Source organism: Callithrix jacchus, chromosome 11 (genome assembly GCF_049354715.1).
Source record: "Callithrix jacchus isolate 240 chromosome 11, calJac240_pri, whole genome shotgun sequence".
Taxonomy (NCBI): domain Eukaryota; kingdom Metazoa; phylum Chordata; class Mammalia; order Primates; family Cebidae; genus Callithrix; species Callithrix jacchus.
Genome location: NC_133512.1, coordinates 34,979,294 through 35,000,855, shown reverse-complemented (window position 1 = coordinate 35,000,855; position 21,562 = coordinate 34,979,294). Strand labels below are relative to the sequence as shown.

At 37.8% G+C, this 21,562-nt stretch overlaps 1 protein-coding gene and 1 pseudogene across 5 annotated transcripts in view; one reads left to right on the top strand and one right to left on the bottom strand.

Annotated features, from left to right (window-relative positions):
* The window catches only part of KLHL7 (kelch like family member 7), a 71,711-nt gene that overhangs the window by 29,540 nt on the left and 20,609 nt on the right, over nt 1–21,562 (top strand). For all 5 annotated transcript variants that reach the window (XM_002751494.6, XM_009002286.6, XM_002751495.8 and 2 more), the window contains 3 exons: nt 5,012–5,187; nt 8,087–8,261; nt 17,323–17,465. In XM_002751494.6, the coding sequence (XP_002751540.2) occupies nt 5,012–5,187; nt 8,087–8,261; nt 17,323–17,465 (494 nt within the window). The remainder of the gene's footprint in view (nt 1–5,011; nt 5,188–8,086; nt 8,262–17,322; nt 17,466–21,562) is intronic.
* LOC103794783 (signal recognition particle 19 kDa protein pseudogene) lies at nt 8,800–9,764 on the bottom strand (annotated as a pseudogene).

Below are 21,562 nucleotides of genomic sequence, written 5' to 3'. Positions count from 1 at the left end.
TTATCATTATCATTTGTTTCAAGAAACTTTTAAGCTTTCTTTTTAATGTCTTTACTGACCAACTGGTGATTCAGGAGCATATTATTTAATTTCCATGTATTTGTATAGTTTCCAAAATTCATCTTGTTATTAATTTCTAGTTTCATTCCATTGTGGTCAGAGAAGATGTTTGATACTATTTAAGTTTTTTAAATGTTTTAAGACTTATTTAATGACTTATTTCATTCTCAAGGATAGGGTTTATCCTTGAGAATGATCCATGTGCTAAGGAAAAGGATGTGTATTCTATAGCTCTTGGATGAAATATTCTATAAATATCTGTTAGATCCATTTGGTCTATAGTGCAGATTAAGTCTGATGTTTCTTTGTTGATTTTCTGTCTGAAAGATCTCTACAGTGCTGAAATTGGGATGTTGAAGTCTCCAGCTATATAATGCCCTTCTTTGAATGATACATGCTTTCTAAAAATGTTATAACCTGCTAAACACGTATTATCACTAGGCTATCAGGCATACATTAGTCTTTATTAGAATAAAACAAAATTTCATAACTGTGGCTATTTGTCTTTGGTCCTTCACAGGACCCACTCTATTCCACCTTCCTTTCTGCTGCCTTGTTGTCTCACTGGCTTCTGAATGAGTGACTGTGTAATAATAAGTTGGTCTTAAAACAGTAAAAAAGAAAAAAGAAAGAACATCAATATAAAAGAATTTACAGACTTTCAAAGAGAAGCAGTATAGTATATTACCAAAAATAACCATAAATTATTTCTATCCATAAATGTACACCCTTTTGCAGTGTGACTTGGTAGCTCCTCCCATTAAGAGGTACAGTCTGTTTTCCTTCCTTATAATCTGTGTGTGGCCATGTGACTTGCTACAGCCTGTGGGACATTAGCAAATGTGATGTTAGCAGAGAATAGAAAAATGTTTGTGCTTTGAAACTTGCTCTCTATTATTGTTGCTGGGAACTCTTCTGCTACCATGAAGAGAGAGCTAGAGACCATATGGCAGAGATAACTATTCCAGCTGTTATCTATAACAAGTTACTTAGAGAAGGAGAATCAGAATGGCATTAATTTTTTTCAGCAACACATAATTAGAAGATAATATAATGAGGTTTGCAAATGAGAGATAGAGAAAATTGATTTTCAAGGCATCATTCATTTGGATATTGCAAGGAAATAATCACATGTCCCTTCTGAGAAAAGTATTGGAAGAAGTACTGAAGCTAGCTAAGTGAGAGGTAAAGAGCTCAAGATAAGGATGTACTGGTTAGGTTTTATATTTGCAAGCAATATAAACCACATTTTGCTGGTTCACACAGAAAGGGAATTTATGGAATGGCCAGTGAATAACTCATAGCATTGCCCAAAATCTCAAATCAGATTTTTAAAAAAGTAGGGATTTGAACAACACAGACGTATTTAGCTAGATATCACAGAATGTTTTACCTAGTGATCAGAGAACACAGATTGTTTTCAGATACCCTTGGAGTATTTACAAGTACTGATCAGCCACAGAATAGCTGGAGCATCTAAAAAAGAGGAGACACAGGCCACATCCCCTGATTACAGTGCAGTAAAACTAGAAATTAACTATGGAAGGATAGTTGTTCTCTCTCAACCTATTCTGAACACTTGGAAATTTAACCAAGAATTATTTAGAAAATTATTTTTTAAAGTGGTATTAAAAATAAACTTAGAAGCTATATAGAAACATGGCAGTAAGCACACAATAAACTGAAATCTTTGGATTATAACCAAAGCATTTCTTAGAAGAAAATTTATAGTCTTAAATTTTTTTCCAAATAAATGTATTTATTTTTATTCTTTATTGACTTACATATTCTGCTCAGAGAGGTAGAGAAAAATAATTTATAAACACCTAATAAAAGTAGAAGAAAATATTATTTAAAATATAAATTAGGCCAGGTGCAGTGGCTCACGCCTGTAATCCCAGCACTTTGGGAGGCCAAGGTGGGCAGATCACCAGAGGTCAGGAGTTGGAGAACAGCCTCTCCAACATGATGAAACCTCATTTCTACTAAAAATAAAAAAATTAACTGGGAATGGTGGCATGTGCCTGTAATCCCAGCTACACAGGAGGCTGAGGCAGGAGAATCACTTGAACTCCAGAGGTGGAGGCTGCAGAGAGTTGAGTTTGCACCACTGCACTCCAGCCTAAGTGACAAAGTGAGAATTCATCTCAAAAAGAAGAAAAGAAAAATAAATTAAAATATAAGTCAATAAAGTAGATAAATAAAACTATTAGACTGTAGATTTAGAAAAACCAAAGCTATGTATTTCAAAGAATGGTATAAAATAGCCCCAGACTTAACAAGTCTTATCAAGAAGACAAGATCAAAGAACAGCATCAAGAATTAGAACTATAGATAAGAAGGCAAAAGACAGTGACCAAAATTATCTTTTTTTTTTTTTTGACAGTCTCACTGTCACCCAGGCTGGAGTGCAGTGGTGTGATCTTGTCTCACTACAGTCTCCACCTCCCAGGTTCAAGCGGTCCTCCTGCCTCAGCCTCCTGAGCAGCTGGGATTACAGGCATCTACCAGAACACCCAGCTAATTTTTATATTTTTGGTAGAGACAGGGTTTCACCATGATGGCCAGGCTGGTCTTGAACTCCCCAACTCAAGTGAGCCGCCCGCCTCGGCCTCCTGACATGCTGGGATTATAGCCATGAGCCATCGTGCTTGGCCCAAAATTGTCTTAAGAAGCATAAAATCTGGCCAGGTGCAGTGGCTCATGCCTGTAATCCCAGCAGTTTGGGAGACCGAGGTGGGTGGATCACTTGAGGTTAGGAGTTCGAGACCAGCCTGGCCAACATGATGAAACCCCGTCTCTACCAAAAATACAAAAATTAGCCAGGCATGCTGGTGGATGCCTGTAATCCCAACTACTCAGGAGGCTGAGGCAGGAGGACCACTTGAACCTGGGAGGCAGAAGTTGCAGTGAGCTGAGTTTATACCACTGCACTTAATCCTGGGTGACAGAGTGAGACTCCATCTCCAAAAAAAAAAAAAGTATAAAACCTGAAGCCAGTAACCTCAGAAAAAATCAAAAAAGTAAAGATGCATTTGTTTTTTCTTTTTGAGACAGAGTCTCACTTTGTCACTCAGGCTGGAGTGCAGTGGCCCCATCTCAGCTCACTGCAACCTCTGTCTCCCAAGTTCAAGCAATCCTCCTGACTCAGCCTCCTGAGTAGCTGGGATTATAGGTGTATGACACCACACTCAGCTGATTTTTGTATTTTTAGTAGAGAAGGGGTTTTACCATGTTGGCCAGGCTGGTCTTGAAGAACTCCTGACCACAATTGATCCAAGTTCAAGACTGCCTTGGCCTCCCAAAGTGCTGGGATTACAGGCATGAGCCACCATAAAGGTGTATTTCTAATTAGTGCTCCAGATTTTTGAAGACTTTATGGGTTAATTCTACCAAGCTTTCAAAGAATAGATTAATGCTTATGTTATTTAAATTGTTCTAAATCTCTAGAAAGGGTAGAAAACTTGCCAGCTCATTCTACTGGGGTAGGGTTACCATAATGCCAACATTGGATGAAGAAAGTGTGTGCATGTGTATACATGTATGTTTACAAACACAAATGAAACTTTAGTTTCATTTAAATACATTGATTTATTAATCCAAAAAAAAAGTCAAGAATATGCCTCTTTTGTAGAATGGTGATATTGGGAAAGGTTATGCATGTGTGGTAACAACAGGGACATAGGAACTCTGTAATGTTCTTCAGTTTTGCTATAAACCTAAAACTGCTCTGAAAAAATGAAGTTTATTAATTTAAAAAATACTAATACTTTGTGACCAGCTAGGATTTACTTTTAAAATGACACACTGGTTCAATCATTTCAATGTCAAGGAATCTAGTAACATAATTTACTATGCTAACAAGCTGTAGGAGAAAAATTAGTACATAAAATTATAGCAACAGATGCTGAAGGCACCTTTGTGATTTCAATACCCATTTCTGTTGTTTAAATAAATGAAAATAGTAATCCTTAAAATAGGAATACTACTGGTTAAAAATATTAGAAGTATACAGATAAAGCCAACTTTTCACCATGATCATCAAGCATGTCATGGCGTTGATTAGTACATTTTACAAAGGAGGTGGAAAATGCCAGCTAATTTAAGTTGGTAGCAAGCATTAGCTTTGAGAACCTTTATGGTACAAATGTGAAAACATCAAAATTCATTAAATGAAGACAATTGTGAAACTGAAACATGGAAAAACAGATAATGAATTTTTAAAAGTCAATATGATTAAGGATGCCTGCTGCAAGATCACATACAAAAATAATTCATAGTTTTGTATAGAAAAAGGAGCAGACTTTTTCTGTAAAGGACAGAAAAGTAAATATTTTAGGCTTTATGGGCCACATGTGGTCCTTATCTCTCCTTTCCTTTCCGTCTTCACTTTCTCCTTCCCTCCTCCTTTTTTCTTTTTTAGCAGCCTTTAAAAAAAATGTGAAAGCTATTCTTAGCTGTTGACCCTACAAAACAGGCTATGGGCTAGATTTTCCCCATGAACAGTACTTTTCAGACTTCTGATATAAAAGTGTATCAATAAATTTGATGCATGTCATGTTTTTATGTAGAGCTCCTCCATGCTGCAGAAGTTGTCCCAGAGTAATCCAAAAATTCAGTGCAGTTCTGATTAATATCACATCAAGATTTTTGTAAAGTAGACTGTGATAAGCTTATTTTAAAATTTGTCTGCAAAAGGAAATGTTTAACAGTAGCCAAGAAAAGTTTGAAAAAACATTGAGGGGGGGCTTCTCCTACAGAATATAAAAACCAGTTCTTTTATAAGACAGTATAGTATTGGCACAAGAATAGACAAATCAATAAAACAGAAAAGGATCCAGATTTATGAAATTCATTCAACTAATTTTCCTGAAGTCATGCCTCATCTTGAATGTATACTTGGTTTTTCTAAAAATCATTTTGTATTATTTAACTTTTTTTCTGTGTTTAGGTATAAGTGTGCTAGCGGAATGTCTAGATTGTCCTGAATTGAAAGCAACTGCAGATGACTTTATTCATCAGCATTTTACTGAAGTTTACAAAACTGATGAATTTCTTCAACTTGATGTCAAGCGAGTAACACATCTTCTCAACCAGGACACTCTGACTGTGAGAGCAGAGGATCAGGTGACTAAAATACCTTCTTACATTTTTCTTCATGAAAATGACTTTATTGATTTTATAACTCATGTTTGGACACATGAAAAGGGAAAGAGTCTATTAGGAAAGAATATGTTTCACTAAACAATGAGTATTGCAATCTTAGATGCTTGCCAGCCTGGCTCTTTGAGAAAGTGGCCACTTCATAGAGATGAAACCATTGGGTACCATGGTAGGCACAACAATACCATCCCCAAAGATGTCCACTTCCCAATATCCAGTGTCTGGAATATATTAACCTATGTGGCAGATAGGACTTTGCATATGTGACTGAGTTAAGGATTTTGAGATGAGATTATCCAAATAGGTCCAGTGTAATCATAAAGAGCTTTACATTTGGAACAGGGATGCAAAAAAGGGCAGCATTAAGTGGTGCAATGCGAGAAAGACTTGACTAGCCATTGCTGTCTTTGAAGGTGGTAGGAGACCATAAGCCAAGGAATGCAGGCAGCTGCTAGATGCTGGAAAAGGCAAGGAAATGATTTCCCTATAGAGTCTCCAGGCAGACATGTTGGTTTTAGTCCACTGAGACTTATTTTGGACTCTGACCTATAGAATTGTCAGATAAACTGTCAGAAGTGTAAGCTGGGTACAGTCAGGTGGGAGCTGGGTGGGGGGGACACTTTATTTATTTGTTTATTTAGAGTCAGAGTCTTGCTCTGTTGCCCAGGCTAGAGTGCAGTGGTGTGATCTTGGCTCACTTTAACTTCCACCTCCTGAGTTCGAGCGATTCTCATGCCTCAGCCTCCCAAGTAGCTGGGATTGCATGCATGTGCCACTATGCCCGGCTAATTGAGATGGGGTTTCACCATGTTGGCCAGACTCCTCTTGAACTTCTGACCTCAGGTGACCTGCCCACCTTGGCCTCCCAAAGTGCTGGGATTACAGGCATGAGCCACCTCGACTGGCTGTGGGAATACTTTACTATGTAGACTCACTTAATCTCTATTTTCAGCCCCACATCCTTCTCTGTATTTTAAGCCACTAAGTTGGTGGCAATTTGTTAATAGCAGCAACAGAAAACTAATATAGGTACTATAAGATCATATGTTTTAGGTTACTTTTGTTCTAAAAACAAAAATTTGCACTTAGTAATATTCTTTTGCCCATTTGCAAGTTGACAGATTGGACCTGGAGGGCCTCAACTAGATTTCCTTCTATGATCAAAATTAGTTGACTTATATATAATATGGAAAAGGAATAACAGATGACTTTACACTGGAGAGATATGATAAACACTACCTACAGGTGGTCAGCATTAGCATCATCTGTGATGATGTTAATAATATGTTAGCATCATGTTAATAATATGCACATTTGATGTAATGAAAATGGCATTCACCTCTCTGATTGTCCTCCTAAAAAACCACAACCTCAGTCCAGTAAGTAACACATCAGACAAACCCAGCTTGAAGGACATTCTCAACAAAATACCTGACCAGAACTCAAAACTGTCAAGGTTGTCAGAAACAAAGAAAGGTGGAAAAACTGTCACGATCTAGAAGATTCTAAGGTTTAATGACTACATGTAATTTGTCCTTTATGTTATTGTGGAACAGAAAAATAACACCAGATAAAAACTAAAGAAATCCCCCCCAAAATATGAAATTTAGTTAAATGTATCAATTATTGGTTCATTAGTTGTGACAAATATACCATACTAATGCAACATCTTAAGAACTATTGCAGGGTATATGGGAACTCTTTGTGCTATCTATCTCTGCAACTTTTCTATGAATCTAAAACTATTCTAAAACAAAAAAATTGTTTAAAAAAAAAAAAGATTAATTCCCGGCCAGGCACAGTGGCTCACGCCTGTAATCCCAGCACTTTGGGAGGCCGAGGCGGGCAGATCACGAGGTCAGGAGATGGAGACCATCCTGGCTAACATGGTGAAACCCCGTCTCTACTAAAAATACAAAAAAATCAGCTGGGCTTGGTAGCACAAGCCTGTAGTCCCCACTACTCTGGAGGCCGAGGCAGTAGAATTGCTTGAACCCAGGAGGCGGAGCTTGCAGAGAGCCGAGATCACGCCACTGCACTACAACCTGGATGACAGTGCAAGACTCTGTCTCGAAAAAAAAAAAAGATTAATTCCCATAAAAAATTAACTCAGAAAGAGATTAGAAGTTGGGTCTTATTAATATCACCCCAAAATTAATTTAGTTCAAACATCACCCCAAAATTAATTGTGTATGGGAGATGTGTGTGTATATGAAGTATTGATTTTGGGGGGTGTTTGATGATTTGTAAGTTAAATTATGTTGATGAACTTGGACTTGTTCAGTGCAGTTAAATGAAACTGCAGTATTATTTTGGAAAACAATTCTTTTAAATATCCTGTAATTTTTAAGTATTGAATTATTTATATTTTAAAGTTTCTAAAGGTAGATAAGTCTATCAATTCATAATGCAGGAATATAATATTGAAATAAAATCATGGGTGACCTTCATATCTGCTGGAATGGATGGCCTCTTGAGAAATTAACCTGTTTTCCTGGTCCTAAACTAAATGAGTGTTGTATGTTGAAACTTTTAATGACTGATAGTTGTTTGTTTTTCACTGCAATGTATATCATGTCTTTGTCTGAAAGGGAAGCTATCTTTTTTTAATCATAAATATAACATCTTCCCTGTCATTACATTACATAATATAGTTAGTTCTAAAAAACATGTTACCTGCAAGACTTACTAGAGCAGTGTGTAAACTGTTCTAAAGTGCTGGCAAGCATCCAGGGGTGAAAAATATTGGGAATAAGTGGTTGTCTCCTTATGAGGTCCTCTCCCTTCAGTGTGAGAGTAAACATGGGTAATTGGAAATGTTGCTGTCTTCTAAGAACTTTACTGTGCTGTTTTTCCCCCTTAGGTTTATGATGCTGCAGTCAGGTGGTTGAAATATGATGAACCTAATCGCCAGCCATTTATGGTTGATATCCTTGCTAAAGTCAGGTTTCCTCTTATATCAAAGAATTTCTTAAGTAAAACGGTACAAGCTGAACCACTTATTCAAGACAATCCTGAATGCCTTAAGATGGTGATAAGTAAGTTGCCTTAATATCTATTTGTAACCTGATCATGTAGCCAGTTTCTCATGGGTTTGGTTTTAAGCATTCAAGATTTTGCTCTTCTAGAAGTTAATCTCTTGGGTTTCTGAACTGTACGCCTGGAAGGCACTTGACCTCAGCCCTTTTTTTATAGGGGTATATTTGATAGAAGGTACAAATTACTTATGCTTTTTCTACTCATATACAATAACTTTCATGTACTTTGTTTCTAGTGTTTCCTTTTTATTTTGCTTAGCCAGGTAGTGTACTCTGATCACTTTTTCATTTTTCTTCTCAGTTTCAAATTTTATTTCATTAACTTAAAACATGTACCAAATGTTTATTTCAAATCTAATTGAAATTTATCTGAAACAAGTAACTTATTTCAAGTAACTTATTGTACAGTCCATTCTCCATTTAAAAATATTCTTTCTTCCAAAAAAAAAACTGCATTGAAAGACAAAAAAAGTCTTTTATACTGCATAAAAGCGAGATGCAGACTTCTGATGTAAATTTGTTTCACTGTCTACTTCGATGATAAAGATGAGAGGCACAAGTGTTGACAGTTCAGTTCAATGATGCAAACATAAAGCTTCTGTTTTCCTCTGATACAAATTAGAAGCCTCCATTCATGTCTCCTAAGTAGTACCACATACTTGATGCTGATCCTAGGTTGCTTCTTTTTCTTTTCTTTCCCTTTTTTACTTCCTGCTCCTTGTTGAAGACTTTGGTCACCACCTCCTGTTTTTTGTGTCCTTGTTTTTAGTTTAGGTATCATTTCTGCTGCATACAACAGCACTGACTTACCTAGGAACCAGAAGTTAGGCTTAGTGTATAATGTGATGGGAACTGTACAAGGCAAAGGCTGCCATGTTGTTAGAGCTGGACCCAGACTGTGCCTCTGTTTGGGACATCACAATTCCATTCTCTGGAGTACATTTTATTTTTCTCAAGAAATACATTAAGTCCGACTGCTGAACATACATCTTGAATCTCTGTAGCTGTAGAATTTTCAATAGCCTTACTTATGGGGATTTGCCTTCCCTCTGTGATGGTCTTCTTATTATTTAAATAAGCAGGATAGATACAAATAAACCTGTCCTGGTTGGCCAGGGACCGTGGGGCAGCACAAGCCATCTTACAAGAGTCCAAACATCAACAACCCAGAAGCTGCAGGGAGAAACCCAGGAGGAACTCAGCTCTCCACATTTTCTTTCTTAAACAGTATTTTATCTTTCTTTTTTGACCCAGAACTAAAACTTGCCACATTGTTTCATTTGCTTTGATTTTTTTTTTTTTTTTTTTTTGACTTGCTGGCTAAGTCTCAACCCCTCCATACCTTTGTAAAATGCCACTTAATAAAATTGTCTATACAATTAAAACAATCTGTTGTTTAAAATTGTCTATATAATTAAACAGTCTGTCTTGGAAACCTGTCTTGTAGAACCTTCCTTTTGCCTATTCCAATATGAACTGTTTGCTCTCTAGGCCTGAGGCACAGTTCCTGTCCTAGGGCTTCCTTCTCCACAATCCTGGGAAGCCTTTTCACTCCTCTTCTGTTAGATCTGTTGTCTTCTTGGATCCTGGCTTTCCTCTATCTTAATTCTTTTTGTTTGACGCAACATATCCTCTAAAAAGTTCCTAATAGAGAATATAATCAGTGAATATTTGGAGACTTGACAAATTTCATGTTTATTTTACTGTAAAATATTGAAGGAGGCTGGACACACTAGCCCACACCTCTCATCACAACACTTTGGGAGGTCAAGGCAGGAAGATTGCTTGAGGTCAGGTGTTTGAGATTCACCTAGGCAACATAGATTCCAACTCTACAAAAAAAAAAAAAAAACTAGCTGGGCATGGTGGCATGTACCTGTGGTCCTAACTATTCCAGAGGCTGAGGTAGGAGGATTGCTTGAGCCCAGGAGTTTGAGTTACAGTGAGCTCTGATACTGCCACTACACTATTCCATCCTGGGCAACAGAGTGAGACCCTGTCTCTTGAAAAAAGAAAAAGTTAAACTGAACATAGAGTTATGCTGAAAATCATTTTCAGTTAGAATTTATCCACTGGCTTCCAATGTTACTTTTGAGAAGTCTAGTGCCAATCTGATTCTTTTCATTTTTTTTATTATCCATCTTTGTCTCGGCCTTTTTCTGAGAGAGAGCTTGATTTTTTTCAACCCTTTTATTTCAGCTATAATTTTTAATTTCTGGAATTTTTATTCTCTATTCCATGGCTGCTATATCTTATCACTCTAAAGTAGTCTATGTAGTACTTTTGAAAAAGTTTTCTTATGTTGTCAGTATTTTCTATATTATTTTGTGTTTTCCTTTTTTCAGTGAAAGCTTAAGTATTTGATTTTATATCATATGAGAGTGAGTTATTACAAAACTGTTAGATCAGACTGTATATATGAGTGGGCGTCTCAGTTCTTGTGCTAAACTGTAGCATAATCAGAATAGCTGGTTATTTTTTAAATTAGGGACCCGCAGATGTTAATATTTGTAGATACTGTCTCAGGGAACTATAAGCTGGGTGTAGGCATTTGGGAAGTGGATAAGGTAATATTTTGCTATGCAGACTTTCACTTAATTCATATTTTTATTTTACTTTTTTTTTTTTTAGATGGAGTCTCACTCTGTCATCTAGGTTAAAGTACAGTGGTACAATCACAACTCATTGCAGGCTTGACCTCCCCAGCACAAGTGATCCTTTCATCTCAGTCTCCCAAATAGCTAGGACTACAGACTCATGCCAGTATCCCCAGCTGATTTTTTATTTTTTTGTCAAGATGAGGTCTCACTATCTTACTCAAGCTGGTCTGAAACTCCTGGGCTCAAGCAATCCTGCTACCTAGGTCTCCCCAAGATGCTGGGATTATAGGTGTGAACCACAGTGCCTGGCCTTAATCCATGTTTCCAGACTCCTGTCCTTCTCTGTGCTGTTCCCTGAGTCTGGAACATTTCTGATTCAATATTTCCAAAGACCAATCCTGTCTCCTATGGTGGTACAGGTATAGTGGATACCTGACTGTGCAACAGGGGAAGGAAAACTGGAAGTTCAATTGTGGTTTGTTCGGTATTTTAGAGTTCTCTTATTTTCTTTCCTTCCTGCACTTCTGGGTACTTACTATCTCCAATTATGAGCCATTTCAGAATTCCACAGGGTAATTTGCCTTGCTTTTCGTTGGTGTCTCCTGGCACAACCATTTAGGTGTAACAGACACTCCATCTGCTAGCTGTCTTCATTAATTTTGTTTTGGGGTTACAAATCTCTTAATATTATCAAAGATAGAATTTGTGTTTCTTATTTCTTTGTTGTTTGAGATAGCTTTCAAGAGAAGAGGAGAAAAAAGATATTAAAATGGCAAGTCTGATCTCATATTGTTTTTATATTGTTAAGTCTAAACCAGTCTTTTCCTTTATGATGTGGTTGGAAAGATCTTCCTTGTTCCAAGGTGATTTTTAAAAATTATCTAAATTTTCCTGTTGTACATTTATCACTTATAGATTGTTTCTTCTTTTTCTTCTTCTGCTGCTGCTGCTGCTGCTGCTTCTAATTTTAAGCCTGTATCTTAATGTAATCTGTGGTGTAAAATAAATAATATTTTGTATAATATATCTGATAAGATGGCACAATACCATTATTGACTAATTCATTTTTTTCCCACTGATTTGAAACACAGCAGACTGAATTTTCACATATCTGTGTGTATATATATATATATCACTTCTCAGTCTTGGCTAGGATCAAGTGTAATGTAGGTATACATACCCATAGTCAGTTTCTTTTCTACTTCATTCTAATACCTTTTAATTATTATTGTACTTCATTTAAAATGCCATGTGTCTCTGGAGAATTTGTAATTCTTACTAGTCCAGTGGCACCATCTCGGCTCACTGCAACCTCTGCCTTCTGGGTACAAATGATTCTTGTGCCTCAGCCTCTCAAGTAGCTGGGGTTGCAGGCACATGCCACCACACCCAGATACTTTTTGTATTTTTAGCAGAGACACGGTTTCACCATGTTGGTCAGGCTGGTCTCAAACTCCTGGCCTCAAGAGATCCACCTGCCTTAGCCTCCCAAAGTGCTGGGATTACAGGTATGAGCCACTGTACCTGGCCCAGGCTGGTCAGTTTTTATGATCTTTTTTCCTTGCTTGTGTTTTCAGCTCTTGCTTTACTTTAAACTGTTCAAATGTTATTTTATGTTCTGTGTGTGATAATGCCAGTATCTGAAGTTCCTGAAGAACAATGATGCTATTTATTAGTTCTATTGACTTATTTATGGTGGCTTAATTCCTTATATGTTTTGTAATTTTGAATGGTGTGCTTATATTTGATTGACCTTAATCACCAGGAATATTGGGAGGCTTAGGTTGTGTCTTCTCTGTTCTCTGGTAGGTCGTCTTTGTTCTCCTCAATAGGATAATGGTGTTTGCTTTTGCCACATTCCATAGGGAACAACAACCCAGGACTACTTTGAGTTTTCTTAGGCTTATGGTTTCCTAGACTTGCAGATAGGGTAAATTCACACTTCAAACCTGCATAAGGGTAGGGCTGTAAATATAAATTATCAAAAGAGGGAGACTACCTCTACCTGAAGCTGAAGTTGAAACAGACTAATTATTGCTGCTGCTTCTGCCATCAGGCAGATATTTTTCTTAGCCTATCTTTTCACTCAAAGTATAACCAAGTGATCCAGCTTTATCCCAGTTCCAACTGAATTTATCTTGAGCAGATCCAAGACTATCTTCTCTGCCTTATACAGCCAAAAAAAAAAGCAATTTCTAGGTTTCCAGTATTTTCACTAGACTTATCACATAGCTACTGCTTACTAGTATTATGCAGTTTTAGGTAAGTAAACTCAATGTTATCCCTAGATTGGAAAAAAATATATCCATGCAATGTAGTGTTATATAGTTACTAAAAATATTTTACATGAATATCTAGTAATGTGGAAATTGTTCATAAGTGGCAAAGGAATAAAATTGTATTTTTTAATTAAATGAAAACAAAACTGCAAAAGACTATGTTTGAACCTAGTTGAGGTTGTCAAGGGAAAAGGAGAAGAGGTGTGTGTCAAGGACACATCCTTACGAATACCTATATTTAAGGAGTGCAAGAAGATTTTTTTTAAAAAAAGGGGGTGACCACAAAGCTACTTGAACCAAAGACTGGTGTCTTGAAAAACCATGATGTAAGAGAGTATTTAGAAGGTAGAACATAGGTGGCCACTTGTCTCTTTAAATGCAGAGAGGAAAGAAAATCAGGACCAAGAAGATACCTTTACGTTAGGACTTTCATTTCTCAGATTTTGTACATGCTAATATCAGGTTTTTTTGTTATGCCCAATTCTCAAACTGTGTGTTATTTTTCTGGCCTTAGAGTTTCATTGGGTAGGGAACTGCTCCTATTTCTTCATACATGGTCTGGGCTGTTGAAAACAACCAGCCAGTCTCAGAATCTAGTGTTTAGTTCTTACATGGATTCTGAACTGATTTAGAAACAGGATAGCAGCATTGTTTCAGAAATTCTGCCAAGTGTGAGGATTAGACACTGGAGCAGGATGCCTTGTTGTACTAGTCTTATTACATTTTTTTTATTTTCCTTTCTTAAAGTAAAGAATAGTGGGTTGTTCTATTACTTCTTGACTAAGCACAAGCAGATAAGATACTTCCAAGCTTTGGGGCCTGGGCACAGCTAAATTGGGGAAAGGCTTCCAGCCTCTCTTTTTCAGACCATCATTTGTCTTCCTACCACCTGACTTTGTTGCCTTTCCAGAGTAGAAGAAAAACAGAGAAGACAATTGAAAAATAGAATAAAACTTTGAAGTGCACAAAGCCTCCAGAAAGGGCCAGGCCAACTTGGTGTTTTATTGTTGTTTTTTTGAGATGGAGTTTTGCACTGTCACCTAGACTAGAGTGCAGTGGCACTATCTTGGCTCTCTGCAACCTCCGCCTCCTGGGTTCAAGCGATTGTCCTGCCTCAGCCTCTCGAGTAGCTGGGCTTACAGGTGCCTGCCACCACACCCAGCTAATTTTTTGTATTTTTACTAGAGATGGGGTTTCACTGTGTTGGCCAGTCTGGTTTCAAACTCCTGACCTCATGATCCACCAGCCTCAGCCTCCCAAAGTGCTAGGATTACAGACATGAGCCACCATGCCCTGCCCAGGCCAACTTCTTACTAAAAATTTACAAATCATTATACCTAAATCTGGAAAGAATAACTCCCAGAGGAATAAGCCTAAGCAACAACAAGCTCCTCAGAGAAAGGCACCAAAGTGTCCCCCAATACGATTCTGGGGAGGAAAAAAGGCCCGTCAGTGTAGGAGACGAAGGCGTGCTTCCTCCACTGTGTCAGCACAGTTGACCACAGTCAGCCACTTTTATCCCATGGCCTGTTGGCTGGAGGGAAGGAGAGAGAATAGTTTTCTCTTGTCTCTTTCCCTCCCTCCTACCTTTCTCTTACTGGGAGTATTGCGTTCATAGACTACACAGTCCACCTTCAAACTGTGTGGAACCCTCCAGAGCAGTGGCTCTAAAACCCCTCCCTAGAGTTACTGATTCAGAAGGTCTGGGCTAGTGTTCATTAATTAGGATTTTCAACACAGTTTTAGGTGATACTGATGCTTCTGGTTATGAAACCACACTTCAAGAACTATCCACAGGCTACATGCAGACTTGAGCTAATATGGTTTTCAGTTGTAAAGGACTGTAAAATAAACAAAGAACATTCTACAGAAACCATATGTGGTCTGCGAAGTCTGTCCCTCTACAGAAAAAATTTTCAGACCTTTGACCTAGAGCATGCATCAGCATGCCTTGGCCTCTGAAATATCCAGCTGTTGAATGCAAAAGAGCTTCTACTCAAACTGCAATGGGAGAAATGATAAATATTGATGAAGATGTTCATTAATTCACCAACTATTGTCTGAATGAGTTTCCTTCCTCTATCCTTTTTATAAAGACCCAACATAGCCTCATTTATAGAAATGTTTTGCGTGTATCAGGTATTTTTGGGCCAGCCATGCTGGCCGAGGCCTGCAGCCCCAGTGCTTTGGGAGACTGATGTGAGAGTATTGCTGAGCCTAAGAGTTGAAGGTTATTCTGAGCTGTGATGGCGCTACTGCACTCTAGCCCAAGTGACAGAGCAAGACCCTGGCTTTAGAAAAAAAAAAATGGCCTGATTTTATTTTTAGATTGATAATATCTTACAATTCAAAAGGTATTAAAAGGATACATCGTAAAAAATAAGTCTCCCTATACATCTTTTCCTTACTCTTGTTCTCTTAACCTGGAGATTAACATTATTATCTTGTATATGCCCTTCCAGAGGTAGTCTTGAGATTGTACATATAGTCATTTACTTATATATCCGTGTATACATTACATGCATAAAATGTGTATTGTTGCATTAAAATATACATTTTTAACACAAACAGTGTTGCACTCTGCATACTGTTCTACCTCTTGCATTTTTTTATTCCAAATTATTTCTTGGAAATCATTCCATGCATACATACTAACCTTTCTCATCTTAACAGCCACATATAATGTTCTGTTATATAGACATGGCATAATTTTTAACCACTTCCCTAACAGTGAACTTAGGTTGATAAACTCCTAGAAAGGGAATTCCTGGGTTTAAGGGTATGTACATTTATAATTTTTGTAGATTGGGCTATATCACCTTTCCCATGGTTCTACCCATCCACATCCCTACCATCAATGGAAGAAAGTGCTGCCCCCCATGATACAACCATGTTATACCCTGTGATCCAGGCAGTTTGATATTGGCCAATCTGATAAGTGAAAAAAGTATGGTTTTAATTTGTATTTTTTTAACTGGAACACTCAAGCATTTTTTCATATGTTTAGGAGTTATTTATACTTCTTTTTCTGTAAACTATATTGAGATACTTCACCTAATTTTTTGTTAAGTTGCTGGTAATTCTTGTAAATTAATAAAGTGTTTTTTAATAGTATTTTTTATTATTTATAAATAATTTTCTAGTTTGTCATCTTTTAATTCTGCCTTTTATTTCTGCTGTACACTATTTTCACTTAAAATTTTATACAGTTAAGTCTTAACATTTTTCATTTTTTTCTGGCTCATGTTTTTGGTCATTCTTAGGCTTCTAAGAAGAAGGGCTTTTTTTTTTTCTTTTTTTTTAAGCTTCAGTACATTTATAAGATTTTTAAAATATATTCAGATTTTTACTGATATGGAATTGAGAGCGAAATATGAGGTAGGGGTATAATTTCTTTCTTCATATTGTTGTCTAACATAGATAATCCACCTTTCCCACACTGACTTGAAGTGATACTTTAACAGTTTTTGATTGTTAAGTGGCACTGACAAAATTAAGGAATTGCTGAAGGAAAAGGATCGTGATAGATCACAATAGTTCTGACCTTACTGTATTTTTAATCATGTAAGACAGTGCTTCTCAAAGTTTTATGTACATCCTGATCACTGTGGGGTGTTAAATATGCAGATGCTGATTCAGTAGGTCTGGGATAGGGCCTGGGATTCAGCATTTTTTACAAACTCCCAAATATTGAAGCTGCTGGTCTTTGAACCACATTTTAAGTGGCAAGATTTAAGAAGCCCTTTAAAATACCAATTCTAGACTCTACCTAAAGGTTTTTATTTAATTGGTCTGTGGTAGGTCCCAGGTATAAATAGTTTCAGAGATTTTCTAGGTGATTCTAATGTACAGTTAAGATTGAGAACCACTGGGTTAGGAGATCTGGATTTCAATAATTATTATTTTGGCACCTGTTGCTTGAGGAGCCAGATAATTCACTGTTACATAGTAAGTTGCTTACTGGGTGGGCAGTCTTAGAATAATGGTGATTGCTAAGAATAATGAATTGGTTAGTACTCAAGTTCTTATTTCTTCTTCCTCTTCCCCCTCACTTTCCTCAAATGCAATAGAAAGATGATAAAAGAAGGTTACTGAAAGGCACTGTTATGTCTGGGTATTTCCTTTTCAAAGCACTGGTTAGTGCCGGAAGTTCTTGAAGAGTTGCCATGTATTTTACTACAGGTGGAATGAGGTACCATCTACTGTCTCCAGAGGACCGAGAAGAACTTGTAGATGGCACAAGACCTAGAAGAAAGAAACATGACTACCGCATAGCACTATTTGGAGGCTCTCAACCACAGTCTTGTAGATATTTTAACCCAAAGGTAACTAATTTTTATTATTGTTTTTTGTTGTTGTTTTTGAAATCACTGAACCATAAGACACTAACCATAAGTAGTAATAACTCATACCTTTAAAGATGTTAGTTTATGATGTTCTTTCACTTACCTTATGAGATATATAGATCATTTTACAGATAAGGAAATCAGGCTTAGTCACAGTCCAGATGTTTTTCCTTAATTGTTCTGGAATGCTGCATGGTAACCACTGTCAAAAAGGGAAGCTAGTTCTCCTGACTTCTTTTTGTCAGCAGCGCCTTGCATTCATTACAATGTCAGCTCCTTGCATTCATTACAACGTCTTCCTTTCCTTATTTACCATTTTCAATGAAAATTTGCTTCTGGGGCTATATTTGTTTTTTCTCCTTTGTAATTTTAATATGAAATAGTACATATTCTAGAATATTTGGAAAACCTAGAAAACCACAAAGAAAAAAGATTAAATGACCTTTATTTGAACCATCTAGAAATGATCACCAAGTTTAGTGAACTTTTCATTATATCATGCCAATTGGGTCAGGAGAGCTTGAGTCATAGGTAATAAGAATACAAATTTTTTTCAATACATCATTACTTACATCCTTTTGAGATATTTCTACTCCTTGTTTCTTAGACCTCTGTGTTTTTGCTGTGGGAGAAAGGATACCATATTTTCCTGGTACTACATGTATTACGGGGGAAAAGCAAACACCACAATTCTAAAGGATAACACCCCAAACTTGCAAGGTGGTATCCATAAGTGGTGCTGAATCCAAACACATAATGATTTTTTTTAATTAAGTGAGAGAATACAGAAAGGTAGAATCCAGGAGAGGAAAGCAGCTTCCACATTGAGTGGAAGGGAATAGAGAGAGATGGAGTTTGGGAGGAGAAGACAGGCTTCCACGAAGGGAGTGTTCATGGAAGGGGACTCCAGAGAGAAAATCCAGGTTAGAGAAAAACGGCTTCCATGAGCACAGGAGTGTTCGTGGAGGGGGATCCAAACATGGAGTCCCACACATGATGATTTATTTCATCATTTTGCAAACCCATTTTTGGTTGGCTAGATACCTGATGAGACCCAGAGCATTATTTCAAACCTACATCCATCTAGATAAACCACTAGTGACTGCTCAAGACTTGATAAAAACTGACCTTAGGCTTTCTCTCCTAAAAGGTATGATGGACAGTAAAATGAACTGCTTGGAATTCTATCAAGTCAGAACACTTTCCTTCATATTGTCCTTCAAAACAATTCCCGAGGGGGTGCTACAATGCTTTTACCACTCATTATTGGCTATTACTATCAAAAGTGAACCAAACCCAGTTCTCTCAAATTTGTTAGCTGATGTATAGTGAACACTTCCATGAAAGCATAGTCCTGGTTGAGGGAGAAAAATAGTGAATTAGGTGAAGGGCTACTGGATAAGTGTTGTCATTAACCTATTTGGGTATTTTATGCCTTTGGAACCTCTTTAAGCCCAGTCTTGCATTTACATGCTACATTTTTGGTTGAAGGCATGCTGTATTTGTGGCTTGGCAGGTCAGGTAAAATTGTAAAAGATGGATTAATGACATGGTCACCTGGTTTCCTTAGTGTTAGACATTTACCATCAGAACCTCGTGGCCAGCTGGGAATTGTCTACTGAAAGAATGATACCTGTATAAAGGAGGTTGGCCTTGCTCCAGAATTTGGGGCATGCTCCGATTATATCAAGAAATGCCTCAAGCTACATGCAATATCCTAATGCCCCAGGGTCACAGGTAGCTGAGCCATACTACAATAGCCTGGTCTGCCAAGAAATATTTCTCCTCGGCCAGGCGCAGTTGGATCACAAGGTCTTGGAGTTCAAGACCAGCCTGGCTAAGATGGTGAAACCCTGTCTCTACTAAAAATACAAAAAAATTAGCCAGGCGTGGTGGTGGGCACCTGTAATCCCAGCTACTTGGGAGACAGAGGCAGAGAATTGCTTGAACCCAGGAGGTAGAGGTTTCAGTGAGCCAAGATCACACTACTGCACTCTGGCCTGGGCAACACAGTGAGACTCTGTCTCAAAAAAACGGAGACAGATTTCTCCTACTCTAAATTTTACTTGTAACTGATAGCTTTTCTATTTACCCAGAAGTGTAATAACCATATGCCATCTCTAATATGTAGGAGTGCTTGGGAACAGCAAGCTGTCCTTCATTTCCAAGGGATTGTACCAACATGCTGTAGATAAAGGGCAGAGCAAATATTTTCAGCTTTGCAGGCCATCCATTCTCTTACCCAGTAGCAGGAAAGCCGCCATAAATAATACATAAGCAAATGGTCATGGCTGTGTTTCAATAAGACTTTATTTACAGGCCAGGTGCAGTGGCTTGTGCCTGTAATCCCTGTACTTTGGGAGTCCGAGGTGGGTAGATCACCTGAGGTCAGGAATTCTAGACCAGCCTGGCCAACATGGTAAAACTCTGTCTCTACTAAAAATACAAAAAATTAGCTAGGCATGGCAGTGCATGTATGTAATCTCAGCTACTCAAGAGGCTGAGGTAGGAGAATCGCTTAAACCCAGGAGGTGACTTTGTTTACAAAACCAGCTAGGGGGCCAGATTTGGCCTTCAGGCCATAGTTGGCCAACCTCTGCTCTAGACCTGAGAACATCTACGGACTTTGATGCAATCAGCACTGTATTCTAGGCTAACTTATCTTCTGTCCTGTCAAGCACATTTCTTACCAAGACATAGGATCCTTTCCATTTTCTGGTCTCCAGAACTGATTAGCATTATGTGCATCAACATAGGAGACTAGTATGTGACCTTGGGAAGGTGAGATGGTCCAGGATGCCTGCAGCTTAGATTATGGCATGGAGCTAGAGTCAAGGGATCCCTGAAGTCAAACCATGACATTTAAAAATTTTCCCTGCAAGCTGAAAAGATATTCGATCTAATGGTCTGGGTAGAGAGAAACAGAGATATGCATTAGCCAAAGGGTTAGCTATATGCCAGGTTTTCCTGGTTATATTAATCTGATCCAGTAAGAAGACCACATCTGGTCCTGTTGCAAAAAAGTTACCAGTCTCAGCAGTTACTCCAAGGCCACTGTTCCTCTTATATTTTGGCAGAGAAGACTTCCATCAGCTTCTCTTTCTTACGTAACATTTAACACCATAACCCATAGAGCAAATATGCTGCCAGATAGCAAAATCACCTCAACAAGGATGGAGGATCATTTAGATTAGTTAATCACCATCATATTTGGACTGTTCCTATTGGGTCACTCTTGGCTCAAGACATCGATTTCTGATCTATTCCTTCATCTCCAGAATATAGGTTGTTTTTTTTTGACCTAAAGAAATCTGGCTTTTTCAATAGAAGACTGGGTGACTAGCAGGTGCCATGAGAATTCATGGCCTCTGTAATATCCAGTAAGCACAGTGTCCTCACTGTAAGGACACTGGCAATGGCTATTTGTTTTTTAATTTTTCAGGATTCTTTTGAGTGAAGAACAGGAAAATGATAAACTTTTTTTTTTTCCAAGCAAAAACGGATATGATAGTTAAAATTGTAATGTTAGGCCAGACGCAGTGGCTCACGCCTGTAATCCCAGCACTTTGGGAAGCCAAGGTGGGTGGATCACCTGAGGTCAGGAGTTCGAGACCAGCCTGGGCAACATGGTAAAACCCCATCTCTATGAAAATTACAAAAAGTTAGCTGGGCATGGTGGCAGGCGCCTGTAATCTCAGCTACTTGGAAGGCTGAGGCAGGAGAATCACTTGAATCTGAGAGGCGGAGTTTGCAGTGAACCAAGATCGCACCACTGCACTGCAGCCTGAGCAACAAGAGAACAGCAACCAAAAAAACAAAACAAAAAAATTGTAATTCTAAAAACCACAGCTTTCAGGTATTAATAATTATTACACCCAATTTGTTTCTCAAAGCCTAACTATGGCATTGATTTTGGCAGTTAAAAAGCAATTAAGACAAGTGTTGGTGAAAAATATTTTATTTTAAAATAAAGTAGATAGCTGTTTTGATGTACAGATGGGCAAGAAGAATTCTGATTTCATTTAGGAGGCAGGGAGCACTGTTCCTAGAATAAGGCAAATGTGAGATGACTCTTA